General features: G+C 44.4%; 1 protein-coding gene across 1 annotated transcript; it reads right to left on the bottom strand.

Annotated features, from left to right (window-relative positions):
* Window positions 1–1,474: 1,474 nt before the first annotated feature.
* SLC38A2 (solute carrier family 38 member 2) lies at window positions 1,475–12,465 on the bottom strand (the record flags this gene model as incomplete). The annotated part of the gene is made up of 15 exons (XM_084256274.1): window positions 1,475–1,573; window positions 3,031–3,128; window positions 3,245–3,389; window positions 3,952–4,076; window positions 4,601–4,701; window positions 4,796–4,875; window positions 6,027–6,197; window positions 6,278–6,336; window positions 6,821–6,903; window positions 8,280–8,361; window positions 8,487–8,579; window positions 8,672–8,745; window positions 11,714–11,829; window positions 11,972–12,053; window positions 12,350–12,465. The coding sequence occupies 15 exons, from the start codon at window positions 12,463–12,465 to the stop codon at window positions 1,475–1,477; spliced, it is 1,524 nt and encodes a 507-aa protein (XP_084112400.1).
* Between the last annotated feature and the right edge of the window lie 1,152 nt (window positions 12,466–13,617).

Genomic DNA, 13,617 nt, shown 5'->3' with positions numbered 1-13,617 from the left:
TCCCTCAACCACTAATGGAATTTTATGTATACTGGGTTTTAGAAATTATGCCTGATGAGCAAAGTACCACGTTATTGAATAATATATTCCCCATACACTGTAACGTACAATAAACGTGCTCTTAAAGCAATGTAACTGTTTCACTCCTAACTGGTTTTGAAATGGAAGAATGAACATGCAGTCGGGCCAAGTACAAATACTCAGGTTGCACTGTTTTCCCTAACCGACAATTTGTTGGATGTAAACAAATAATTCAATGTTGTACAAAATGAGATGACGGTCCAGTGCACTTGAGTTTCTTTCCAAAAGCTTACTGTGTGAGCTCAGTAGCCTAGATGAAGAGAACTTGATACCAAGCATGAGGGTAATCTGTGGATGAGACCTCCACTGTAGACAAAACAGGAACACAACTAAGCCATGCATTGTCAAGTAATTCCCGCTTCCAGTGGACCATGGGCATCTTGAGAAGTTGTACTCTCTGGACATGACCATTTCCCGCCGCTGGAAGCAATAGCAAAAAAGGGCTGGCCCAAAAAACCCCAGCGCTGCCAATGCAACTCTGGAGGGATGCAACTGAATAAACCCTGTGTTACCCAATTGCACTATTTGGTACCTCAAAATTATTTTACTTTCCACAGAAATTTCTGCCTTGCCTTCCACTTGAATAGATGGAAGCCACACGTACATATTTCAGTCTAAATGAGCCAAATTATGAGGACAGAGAAGAGTGACGAACAATGTTCATCTGATTTGGTACAGCAATAATCGATTCTCTTATGTAACAATGATGCTTAAGTGACAAAACTACACACCTATTCATGGTACAATTTTTCATTACATCATTTTCTCTAAAAATTATTTTGGGTAAAAAAAGTATTTGGCTTATTATGCCTAAAAAAAAGGCAAATCATTTCATAATATTAATACTTGTTTTTAAATACCAATGCAACTTCTTTGACGGAACTTATTTTGACATCTGTTTTTGGACAAAGTTCAAAAAAAGCCATTTTTTTAAAAGTAAAATAGTGCTTCTGAAGTCTTTAAATATTTTTGGTACAAAAAATAATAGTGTTTTTCTCAATACTTTGCTGTAAATTAAGAAGAATTATTTCTCACATCGAATGGTTCCATTAGGCACATTCAAGTAAAATCATAAAATATCCAAGTTAAACAATGACACAGCCAAACATGTGGCTTGATAAGAGTTCGTCCATTCTCTGGAATGGAATAAAATTGTCACTTCCATTAACCCGAGGCTCCTGGTTTTGTTGTTAATATCCATTTCTATCATCCAGAAGTTTCTTAAAATAAACAAACAAAAAAAGTTCACTTATTCTGCACTCAGAAGAACCAGCGAGGAATCTGAACTTCAAAAGGAAGTGAAACTGAAAACATTAGGTGAAATTTCATAACAGTTGAGTACTGACTCAACACTGGCATCAATGGACTGTTGGAGAAGTTTCAAGGGTGCCAGTTAATGGCCACCTGTGGAGGCATTGTGGACCCAATCCAAAACAATCAAGGCCATGCTCCCGGTCATCACCACTATCCCACTCAGCAGGAAGAGCACGGCCTGTAAGGAGCACAGAGAAAACCATCAGTGAGCTGCATATGGGACACACACACACACGCCATTCCCCTCTGTTCTTAGAAAGGGGCTCATTGCTGGGGCCTCCCTGGTGGCCTAGTAAGTCTCAGCACTATCATCCCCATGGTCTGACTTCAATCCCCAGCCAGGGAGCTGAACTATATATATGGTGCATCAGACCTCTCCTGCCTCTCTGCTGCTCCCCTCATCAGTGGATTCAGTAGATCCACTTGTTCTGCTCCCCACTCTGTCTCTGGTGAATCCTCTCATCCCGTCCCCTGCAACCCCCCACCTCTGGCCTGCATCCTAGTTCTTATATGCATAAATAAATTAAAACAAACAAAACTGGCTCATTGCTAAGATTATCTCAGCCTTTTCCAGAGCTCCAGTTTGCTCAACCTATTCCTCCTAAGTGAGCAATTAGAGTCTATTACTGTATCTGGGGATAACTTTCTTTGGAACCTTCCAAAATTTCACATTTGTTCATTTCTTTGTTTCAATGAACTTCTCTGGTGAATACACGACTTCATCTAGAACTAGATGGGGTGTAGTGTTTTTTTTGGTCTTTTTTAAGGCTGAAACTGAAGTCATTTAAAAAAAAAAAAAATTCAAACCCGAGATCAAAGTTGGGTTTAGAAACAATTCTAGTTCTTTAATCAGATTAGAGTGGTAGTGTAGAAGAAGAACTGAAGAGCAGTCTTTTCCTTACATATCCCCACCGGGATCCTTTATGGTTAGTTTGTACATCCTCGGGTCAGTTACTGCACTTTAAATAAAGTACGTAACACCTTTCCCAGAGCTTTGCTTTGAAGATGGTTAGTCTGGTTCCACTACACACCCCACCTTTTTCTCTTTTATGTACTTGCTGCCCATGGAAAGTGCCCATCCAGTTCAACAGATACTGGGGATTAAACAAAATTTATACTTCGCATAGCTTATCCCTAGTCCTATCACTAAACTGCAACTGACTGAAGCATTTATTAGATGGCAAACTATCTTTTCCCTCCCCTGCCCATTCTTCCATCAGTGAGAGTATTCACTGGACACTGAGTGAAACTAGAACCAATGGCAGCTGATATTAAAATTAAAAGTCGGGGCCTCCCCGGTGGCGCAGCGGTTCAGCGCTGGGTTGCGAAGCTGCCCACGGCCTCTGCAGCGCTGGTTCGATCCCCGGCTGCTCCCCGGCCACCGGAGGAGGGTCCCGCATGGCGCGCAGACCTCTCCTGCCGCCTGCTGCTCCCCTCAGCAGTGTGCTTCGGTCCTTCTGCCTGCTCTGCTCCCCGCTCTGGCTCTGGTGAATTCTCTCACCCTCCTGCGCTTCTGACTGTACCCAGTGCTTGCATAAATAAACAATAAATCTTTAAAAAAAAAAAAATTAAAAGTCAGCGGAGGACTATTTGGTCTTGTTATTACTGTCACTGTAGTCATGATCTCTCACTCACCCCTATCTTTTGTACAGATTTCATTGGCTCTTTCTTCACTAGCTTGATATAGAAGGCAGAGGGAAGAATGAAAATCAACATAGCAGCTGCAGAAGCACCTGTAAGAAAACAATTACCACTTCCTGAGAATTCAACGAACCACTTGCCATTTCGTTTTTCAGAACTTAAAAATCCCTGTTGTTTGAATCAACTTTGATCATTTCTAAAAACTTACCAATGAAGCCAAAGATATCTCGAATAGTTGGGACAAAGATGACGAGCAAATTGGTAAACACCAAGATAGACACTGTGATGGAGCTGTGACGCAACCAACTGAAATCCTTTGCTGCGCAGAACAGGTGAGTGATGGAGCTCCGGATCTGCAAAAATATCCCATTAAAATTCTGCTTTAGCTGTTCTTTAACTTAAACAAGTGGGCCTACCTTGTGGCCTAGGGGTTAAGTATCAGCAATGTCACCGCTAGGGCCTGAGTTCCATCCCCAGCCAAGGAGCTGATCCACATGGTGTAGCAGACCTCTCCTGTCTCACCTGCTGCTCCCCTCAACAGTGGACCCACCTGTTCTGCTTCCCACTGTCTCTGGTGAGTCCTTTCACGCCCTAGACCTCTGGCCTACACCCCAGTTCTTATATGCATAAATAAATGGAAAAAAAAAAATCTTCCAAGTGAAACAAAACCAACAAGCAGCTAGTTAAATACTAAACTTGTGTCCACCCATCTTCTACACATCTGAACCCTTAAAATCATCCTAGTAGCTTCAATTATGGGGGGGGGGGAGTGTAAAAATATCTACTATGCGTTTTGGAAAAGCCCTTATAAAACCACCACCCACTTGGTGTGGCTCTGGGAGAGCTTCCCTTCTTCAGAAAATGAAAATCTCTTACAACCCATCCCTACCCAGAGCAGAGCAGGGGACAACGTACCGGGAAAATAACTACTGGTACCGTCAGGGTCACGGCCACTAACACGGCCAAACGGACGATGAGGAGGAGAACATCAGTCCCCAGGACAGTGGAATACGTGTGAAGTAGTTCTGACTCAACGTGTTCTGTTAAGACAGAAAAAACCAAACCAACTTCAGATGTGCTATCTTCTCTGGAGATTATGTAGCAGAAGCCATTTTACAGCAAAATAGGTACCAAAGTTACTACCTATTTGCAAAAACACTAAAAATCTGATGCTAATAGGATTTATTTGGAATTAGGGGTAATGCCATTAAAATAATACTGAGGGATAATTTCTCTAAATACCAAGTAGAGATTTAGCCACATGACCCCCCATTAAAAGCAACAGGAGCTAAATAGCTAAATCCCAGGGTTTGGCTTCCAGTTTGTATGTGTTATATAATTTGGAGGAGAGAGGCAAGACAAACTTGAAGGCAAGAGCATACAAAAATGCTATCAAACAACAAAGGTGTATTTTTGAAGCGTGACTCTAAACTCTAACGTCAATTTCTTATTACAAATAAAATATACCCAAAACAAGCTAAATTTTTAAGTGATAGAACTACACACATGAAGTATCAATTTCATTTCACAAAGGAAATTTTAAAATAAAATAGACATTAATTACCATAAAACGTCAGGTAGCCAAAGAGGGCAGCCAGTAGGTACATGAGAAACATAGCAAAGAATGAAATCTTGGACACATTCATCATTCTTCTACGGCTGCGACTATGAAATCAAAGGAAAACACAGATATTTGAGCAGCAGCCACGCAACAGCCATTAATAATTTCAAAGTCTATATAAACAAGCCAAGGACTCACCCTTTCAGCTCCTCATAAATGGGGAGGATGGCAGGATGGCAGACAAATGAGAAGGTGAGAATTGGCACAGCATAGACTGTCTGCAAAAAAATGTAAAAACTCCCTTATTATCCTGATGTAACAAACCCACATTTCCAGTCTACAACTTTTATTTTATATTAGCTCATCTTAGACTCAAAACTCAAAAAAGATTCCACCCAAGCATCATCTGCTTCCATTCTTTGAATTTGTTCATTAAATGTGATCAATATCCTAACTTCTAAAAGGATCAATAATTTACATGCTATGATTATTTCATTTTCTCAATCTATTTTAAGATAGAAGCCAATGCATTTTTTCTTGGTCCCCAATAATGAGCTATCAGGTTTTCTATAAAGTAGGTGGGCCTCCCTGGTGGCCTAGGAGTTAAGTCTTATCACCATCACCACTATGGCCTGAGTTCAATCCCCAGTCCAGGGAAATGACCCACACAGGGCACAGTAGATCCGCCTGTTCTGCTCCCCACTGTCACTGGTGAACCCTCTCATCCCCCACACCTCTGGCCAGCACCCTAGTTTCTCTACGCAAAAATAAATAGTAAGCAGCTATTACATGTCCTCCCTTTGAGATTTCCAAAGGCTCGTTTCCCTCTTTTCTTCCCTAACATCTTCCTTTGAAATATGAAGATTGGGGGCCTCCCTGGTGGCACAAGGGGTTAAGATGCAACCTATGAAGCTATCCGCAGCCACTGCAGCATAAGTTCGATCCCCAGCCAGGGAGCTACCCACATGGTGCAGCAGACCTCTCCTGACTCACCCGCTGCTCCCCTCAGCAGTGTATTTCAGTCAATCTGCCTGTTCTGTTCCCCACTCTGATTCTGGTGAATCCTCTCACCCCCCCACACCTCTGGCCTTTACCCCAGTTCTTGTATGCATAAATAAATCTTTAAAAAAATATATGAAGAGGGCCTCCCTGGTGGTGCAGCAGGTTGAGCGATGCACTGTGAAGCTGTCCGCAGCCTCTGCAGGATGAGTTTTATTCTGGCTGGCCGGTGAGAATCCCACATGGTGCAACAGACCTCTCCTGTCGTACCTGCTGCTTCCTTCAGCAGTGTATTTCTGTCGCCCTCCTGTTCTGCTCCCTGTTCTGTTTCTGGTGAATCCTCTCACTCTCTAGCACCTCTGACCAGTACCCCAGCTCTTGTATAAAAATAAATAATTTTTTTAAAAAAATGAATATTATATTCAGCTACCTGTGAGTTGAAAATAAAATAACGCGGTCTGCAGGAATCACTGTCTGTCATGTTAAGTGCCATGTCAGGGACGAGCATTGTCGGGTGTGTTAAAGTGCTGTTCACCGTTTCATTAAATATTGAAGCAACAACTTCCATAGGACAATGAATCTGAAACTTCTTGCAAATCACCTGAAAACAGATTTTCATTTGTTAAAATGAAAAGCACAACAGGGTTTACAAATAATTTCTTTAACTTGAAAAGTACATACCACAATCAGAAAGAACATCATACACAGTAAGGAAAGGCCGCTGGTATAGCCCAAATAGCCTGTAAGAGGGGAAAAATCAGTTATTTGTTTAATGCAACAGGTTCAGGACAGCTATTTTTCTTCAGAAAATTATCCCCCTTAGGAGACTTTCGTTGGATACAACATTAAATTTCTATTTCTGGGCTTCCCTGGTTGCCTAGGGATTAAGTCTCAGCACTATCACCCCTGCGGCCTGACTTCGATCCCTGACCAGGGAGCTGATCCACATGGCACAGCATGTGCCATGTCTCACTGCTGCTCCCCCGTTCTGCCCCACTCTGTCTCTGGTGAGTTCTCTTACTCCCCACACCTCTGCCTACACCCCCGTTCTTCTATGCAAAAGAAAATAAACATTTCTCATTCTTACATACTGAATGTAGAATTACTTAAAATATTTGCTAATAACTGAACAGTTTTTAATAGATGGAGCTCAAGATGGTATGCTCATCGCCTCTCACTAGGCAGAGGTTCCCTTCAGTTCTCAGCAGCCATGCACTTGCTTACCTAAATTTCTCAGCAATGACAAAGGAAGAATGAGCACCAAGGACACCAGCAGAACCAAATAGTCACCATTAAGATACCACAATCTGGAGTAAAGAAAAAAACAAGATCAAAACCAGTAACCACTACCTTCATACATACATTTTATCCACAGGACTCCTTCTATAGAAATACTTTAAAAAATAGGATCCCCCCGCCCCCTGAGGCTTGGAAAAATTATCAATTATTCAAGAAACCTATAAAAGGGAATACATTTCTAACTCGCTGTACCAGATGAATATTCACTCAGGTTAGAAATGGGGTCTGTAAACAGTATAACTTTTGTCCCACTGTTTGCTCTGGGAAGGTTGCCAGCTGATTCATAACATAAAATGCTTCTTAAAGGCTTCAAACTGACGTGGGAACAAAGTGGAATTGTTAAGCCAGTAATCTTATCTCTAAGCATTTTTAAGCAAAATTGTACACCAACTCTTTTCCTGGCTTTAGCTTGCCATTTTTAAAGCTAGAAACAAGAAAACTTTAAAACCAGTTTCAGATATTTGTTAGCAACTGTATTTATAAAACATGTCAGATAGAATTTTCTCATAATTCTATACCATCCACAGGCAACAGCAAAAACAAACCCAATACCCCAACGAGGACTTGTTCCAGGCTGTCAAGAGCATGTTGAGACACCCTGACCCACCGTGACTCCAAACAGTCAAAAGACACCTTGTGACTTCAGAGAAAATAGTATGCCCTGTATGAAAGCTCTAACAATGTAATATCTCTACCTTTGTAGTACACAACCCTCTTTGAAATCACTATTTTCAAATTATAGCCTGGATTCTGAGTGAATTCTACTTCCAACTCACTTCGGCAAAAAGCCCATGGAAAACCAACATTTAAGATAAGCTTTCTAAATGTCTAAACCCAGAGATAACCACACCTCTTATCTTAAAATAATTGGGGAGGAAATTATTCCTCCCCTTGCTTAAGATAAAAACCTGTTTGTCAACTGGGATGACTCAGTCACTTTGCTAGAAAGATAAAGTTTCCAGAAGATGGCCACATTTTCTCATTGACTTAAAAGAATCTCAAAGTTTTCCCATGAGTTACGAATCTCAAAGTTACAAGTCAGGGAGGTTGTGATTGTCAGTGTAATATAAAACTTCAAATCCAACTTGGGTTTGGATGTGTTACTTTCAGCTCCAACTTCTTAGTGAGTATAAAAAGAAAAGGTAATTAGCAGAAAACCTGTTTTCACACACAGGTTAAAAACTCGTTATCCAGAGTTATCACCTTTCATTCTCAAAAGTTCCAATCACTTTTGGGGAGACTGCTTGGTCAGGCTGAACAGGAACAGTTACAAAAAATAATCCATTGATCATCACCCTGTATCAACCTTTGATAAACTGTATCTAACCATTTCCGAACTGTGAACTGTAATCGTTTCTTATGAGTAACCTTACTTAGCACCTACCCAGTTGTATCTTCAATGTTCATTAATGCCTGGATCACCAAAGGTAACTCATATTTCACTATGAAGAGGTAGCTTGACATAGCTGGAGGAAAACAAAATTATACCATTACAAGTGCAAAATGTGGCACGTGCCACCCCAAGTTAACGTGTCACCACGCTGCTACAAAGAGCAAAGTCAACCCAAATCACCTTTAACAAAATCCTTACCTCCAATGTTCTGCATTGTAATTGATCCAGAGGCAGCAAGCTTTCCAACCATTCCAAATGCCTTATGTCCCAACTGTTCATATAATAAAGACCCTGTAATTTGAGCGACACAAACATAAAGCAAATTTCAGTAAGAGAAAGACCACGACAAATTCATTGTTTTAGAAATACAAATGCTAACATACCTCCTTCATTAGCAGTCTTCAACAGGAGATGAACAGAGTATAAAGAAAATATTGACACAAATGTCAAGAGAATTCTGGTAAAAGAAGGAAAAGGCACAGGATTATGTTTAAAGATAATTCTTTATGGTTTTTAAACATTCACATACTTGTTCTACTATTTCTGGAGCTAAAATGCCCCCCAAGAACTGGAGTTTGTCCTCCTGGCTAACATCTTCTCTGACCTAGGTAATAACAGTTTTTTAGAGCAGAGGGTTTCCCACTGATCAGAAGGTGCCCGGAGCTACTGGGGTGTCTAAATTTCCAGTGGTGGAGCTAGAAGACTTGTATTTTGCTACCACAGTAATTAGCTGTACACTTGTTTCTGCACTTAGTTAACTTTTATCTGTGAAATAGGGTCAACCCACAAGGTGTGAACTCCAGCTGAGATTGGTTCAGGAAGGATAGAGACTACTTTGATTATAAAAGAGGGGAATGACTACCAAAAAAGGGGAAAATGTTAACATTTTAAATGGTAGGCATTGCAAGGTTTACAATCAGGCCCAAATCAGAGAAGTTAAACTATACTGCACCTCCCGGTGTGAACAGGAAGCCGTTTTCACCCTGTTAAATGACGGCTGTGCCCGAACAAACAGGGTATCACTCTGTATGGGCTATCTCCTCCCCCCTCCATTCTTTCCCTTGGATGGAACAGAGAGGGGGAAAAACAGAATAAAAAACAGAGGGACTCAAGGTTCCCTAATGTCACTAAATTCTCTTTTTGGGCACAGTTCTTCCCCTCCAGCTACACACCCTCCGCTCCCAAAACAAGTGAAGGAAATACAATTTCTTGTTAAAAGGAACAAGAAATCAAAATCAGGAAACTCAGAAATGACCCTGTATACAAAATACTTCTTTTCACTGTGTGTGGGCAAAGTGAACACGGGGACCTTTAGGCTCTGGCAAGGAAACGAATGTTTGTTAGGAACATAAGCAGTGGCATTAAGCTGCAATTCTAGTATCAAGGTCTAGTCTGAGGTGGACCAACAGCACTGGCTGTCACTTAACTGGACAAAAGTGTTCAATTTAATAAAAAACAATTTTCAGTGTGCTGACACATGCAGTACTCTCTTACACTGAAATGATGAGGAAGGAGAATGAATGGGCTTTATAATCTTTGAAGTCCTTTTTGACCTCCAGATTGAGTCTACTTAATACGGTCAGCTACAGAGCTTTGGTGCCCCGTGTATCTTCATGTCTCTCAATATACCTTGTGAGATGCTAATGAATTAAAAGCTCACTCCAGTCCTATAGATATGCTTTAATCATTTATTAACATGTTAATCATCAACCACATAAACTGTTAAGGTGTCATTTCAAAAGTACAAGGGTAACATGAGAATTTTGCGTTCATTTGTAAAACAGGTGTCCGTTTTTCTCATGCAAATTCTGCATTATGAGCACTCCGGTGGCATTTAAAAGGGGCCTCCCGTTTTTTTTTTTTTTTTTTTTTTTACACTAGGAGCTAGAAAGGGTTTCAAATGGTTTCATGATAAGTTCCATGTTCAGAAACTTTGAAGCCCTAGGATCTTACCTATGTCAACTCCCCATCATTCACCTCAGTAAGAGGCCTCAAAGCCCTAGCCTGCAAGCCTCCAAGTCAGCTCAGCTCCAGCGTGCCACTGCACAAGAGCACTTTACAAAGGTCTTTTTGCTCTGTTACTCTGGAGAAAATAACTGCAGTTGAAGGCACCTGTAAGCTAACTAAAATACGTCCCTCACCAAGGGACAATACCAAGCTAAAAGAATATGTGGTTTCTTCATCTGCATAATAAAATGCAGTATCTTCCACAGAAACTGCCTGAGCAAAGAGCCAGCAATTACTTAAATTTAATGGCTATGATAGAAACATCACTGAAAACATATGCTCAAATTTACATGCATTTGTTTGGTGCTATCCCCACCCCCACCCCCGAGAAATCAGCTCCAGGCTCTTCTAATGTTCTGCAAGGGTCAGAGATCCTGAACAGCCCTGCCACAAAGTCTTCCAGAACTCCACAATCTTCTTTTAGGCATTTTTGCTGGGAAGCACAGCAGTTATCTAATTTTAACTAGGCAACCAAGGGAACCACTGAAAGTGAACTACTAGTGAAAATATTCACGTTTTGATGTGGCAACCATAAAATGAGAAATAAGTATATAAAAAAGGGCACCTTCCGGGTGGTGCAAGGGTTAAAGACACAGCGCTATCAAGCTATCACCAGCCCACTACACTAGCCAGCCACTACACTGCGAGTTTGATCCAAGGCCAGCCAGGGAGCAACCCATATGGTGCAGCAGACCTCTCATATCTCCCCTGCTGCTCCCCTAAGCAGTGTATTTTAGGAGATCTGACTGTTCTGCTCACCACTCTCTCTGGCCTCTCACCCCCTCACCTCTGGCCTACACCCCAATTCTTCTATGTGTAAATAAATCTTAAAAAAAAAAGTATTTTTTTTAAAAAAGGGGAGCACAAAAAACATGTATTGCTGGTCTTTCAGTGTCCAAAAAATGACTCACTTTTTAAAAAAAAAAAAAACATGCTCCACATTAGCCAAATACCACCACGTACTATGTATTAAGTAGTACTTTTCTTCCTTATACAGATGAAAAGCCACCACCCATGGGGGAGACACCAATTTGGTCAATTTACCAAACTGATTAATACAGATTTTTTGTGCTTCCATTATTTGCCAGAACAGCATTTCTAATGACACTGGATTTATCAATAAGTCTTCCTTGCTATCTAATCCATGAACCAGTATCTCAAGTATTCCCTCCGATTTACAGACTTTAGGTTTAATTATCAGTTTTAAACTTTGTGCTCTTTTTGCCTCATTGGCTCTCTCCATGTCATGCAGTTACATAGTACACTAAAGGTTCTTGGATCTCTCCTTATTTTAAATTTCAAGCAAGGGATTCCTAAGCCAACTACTTCAACGTAAATTCAGTCTCTGGAGCCAAAATACACGGATATCATCACATTCACTGGCCTGCACCGCAGACTCGCTACTTACACATACTTACATAAAAAGAGCAATTCCAGTATTAGCCATGGCATAAGAAAGCCCAAGGATTCCACTGCCCACAATCGCATTGCTCAGATTAAATACTGACATTCCAAAGGAAGTAGTACCTGGATGCTACATAGAGGAAAACGATAACCAAACATATAACAATAATTAAATGGAGAAAAACCAGCGTCGGGCAACTTTGAAATCTAAACGTCAAAACTATTCTTTTACTCCATAAAGCCAGACACACAAATGTTCGGTGTTAACTTACAAAGTCTGTCTCATACTTCTTCTTCCCCAAGTTCGATTCAAGTAAAAAGTTCTGGTTTTCAGGGTCTACGTCTGCATAATGGCTGCCAAGAAAAACGATAAGTTCGGTTGAAACACACCACAGACCGCTGTGAGGTCAGACACCCTGCACGGGGCCGCGCACACCTTCCTGTACAAAGCAAGGCGCCACGGACTTGCACAGAAACAAAGTCACCGCCATAAATACAACCAACCACCGGGTATCCGGTACCCTCGCAACTCGGGGATTGCCCGCTTCATGCAAGCGTTGACAGCAGATTAAAAAGGCAGGAGCAGACCCCTGGACAGACCACTCCCAAGCTGCATGCATCTTTTTCAAAAAGCACACAACTTCTCCCACCTTTTCAGAGCCGCCTGCTTGGTGGGGTAGGAGTAGTTGAAGTCGCTGTTGGAGCTGTAGCTGCTGCTGTCCTCGTCGGGGGAAATATTGAACCTTCCCATTTCTGCCTTCTTCATGCTGGGCCCGGGAGCAAGCGGCGCGGCCGCAGCGCTGGGCTCCTTTTGTCCTTGGCGGCTCACCGGCCCGCGCAGCCTGCGAAGGTAGAGGCGGCGTCAAGACTGCGGCGCTCCCCGCCGCCCGCCCCCGGGTCACGTGACGCCGCCAGGCGGCTGATTCATCCCCAGCCCAGCGAGTGGAAAAGTACCAGGCGGGCGCCGAGGGGCGGGGGCGCGCCGAGGGGCGGAAAAGTACCGACGGCCGAGCCGCCGAGAACAAAGATGGTCCCCGCGCTCCGCGCCGGCGCCCTCCAGCCCGCGGAGCCCCGGCATCGCCCCTCTGTCCCCCGCGGGCGGCGGGGCTCCGTGGCGCCCCCCCAGCCTCCCTGAAGATGCCCAGGCACGCAGGGCTCGTCCCCGCCCCGGCAGCCCCGAAGCGCGCCTCCCGGCCGCCGAGCTCCGGGGAGCGGCGCCGCCTGCCGCAGCCTCGCCGGCGCGGGCCCCGAGGAGACCGCTGTGCGGCAGCGACGGAGCGCACGGCCGCGCGGGTCCTCCCCGGAGGCGAGAAAACGCCCGCCCCGGGCGCACGGAGGCGCCGGGTTTGTTTACACGCGGGCCCGAGCCCTCGAGCACGCCCGTCGGCAGCTCCTGCCCGCGCTTCCCGCCCGAGCGGCCCCTCCTCTGCCCGGAAAGGAAACTGATGCAACATCGATCGCCGATTGTCAAACGCCCAGCCCGTCCTCCCCAACGCGGCCTCCGTTAGAACAGGCGCCCAAACGCACCTCCGCCGCCCCCCAAGGCCAGGTCCCCCGACTTTATTTATTTATTTCTCATGCAAATCAGTCACAAGACCTGCCGCAGTGGAGCCGTGGGCCGGAGCCGCTCCCCTCCCCCGCCCCGCGCAGGGAATGCGGCGCGCCCGCCGGGGCACGAGGCCCCCGCCCGCGCCGCGCCCGGGGAGGCAGCGACCCCCGTGCCGGCCCCGGCTGGGCCGTCCCGCCGTCGGGGACCCCGCCCCGGGCGCCCACGCCGCCCGCGGCCGCCCACCCCACCGCGGCCGCCCGCCGCCGCCGCCCCTCGCGGCCGCCCCTCCCCCGCCGCGCCTGGGCCCGCGCCCGCGGCCCGGACGCCCCGCGTTACCTCAGCGGTCTCGGCTCCCGACAGCCGGGCACG

The sequence above is a fragment of the Talpa europaea genome (assembly GCF_964194135.1).
Source record: "Talpa europaea genome assembly, chromosome: 15".
In the NCBI taxonomy this organism is placed as follows: domain Eukaryota; kingdom Metazoa; phylum Chordata; class Mammalia; order Eulipotyphla; family Talpidae; genus Talpa; species Talpa europaea.
The sequence above is the reverse complement of the archived record's forward strand: the minus strand, read 5'-3'. Positions and strand labels throughout refer to the sequence as shown.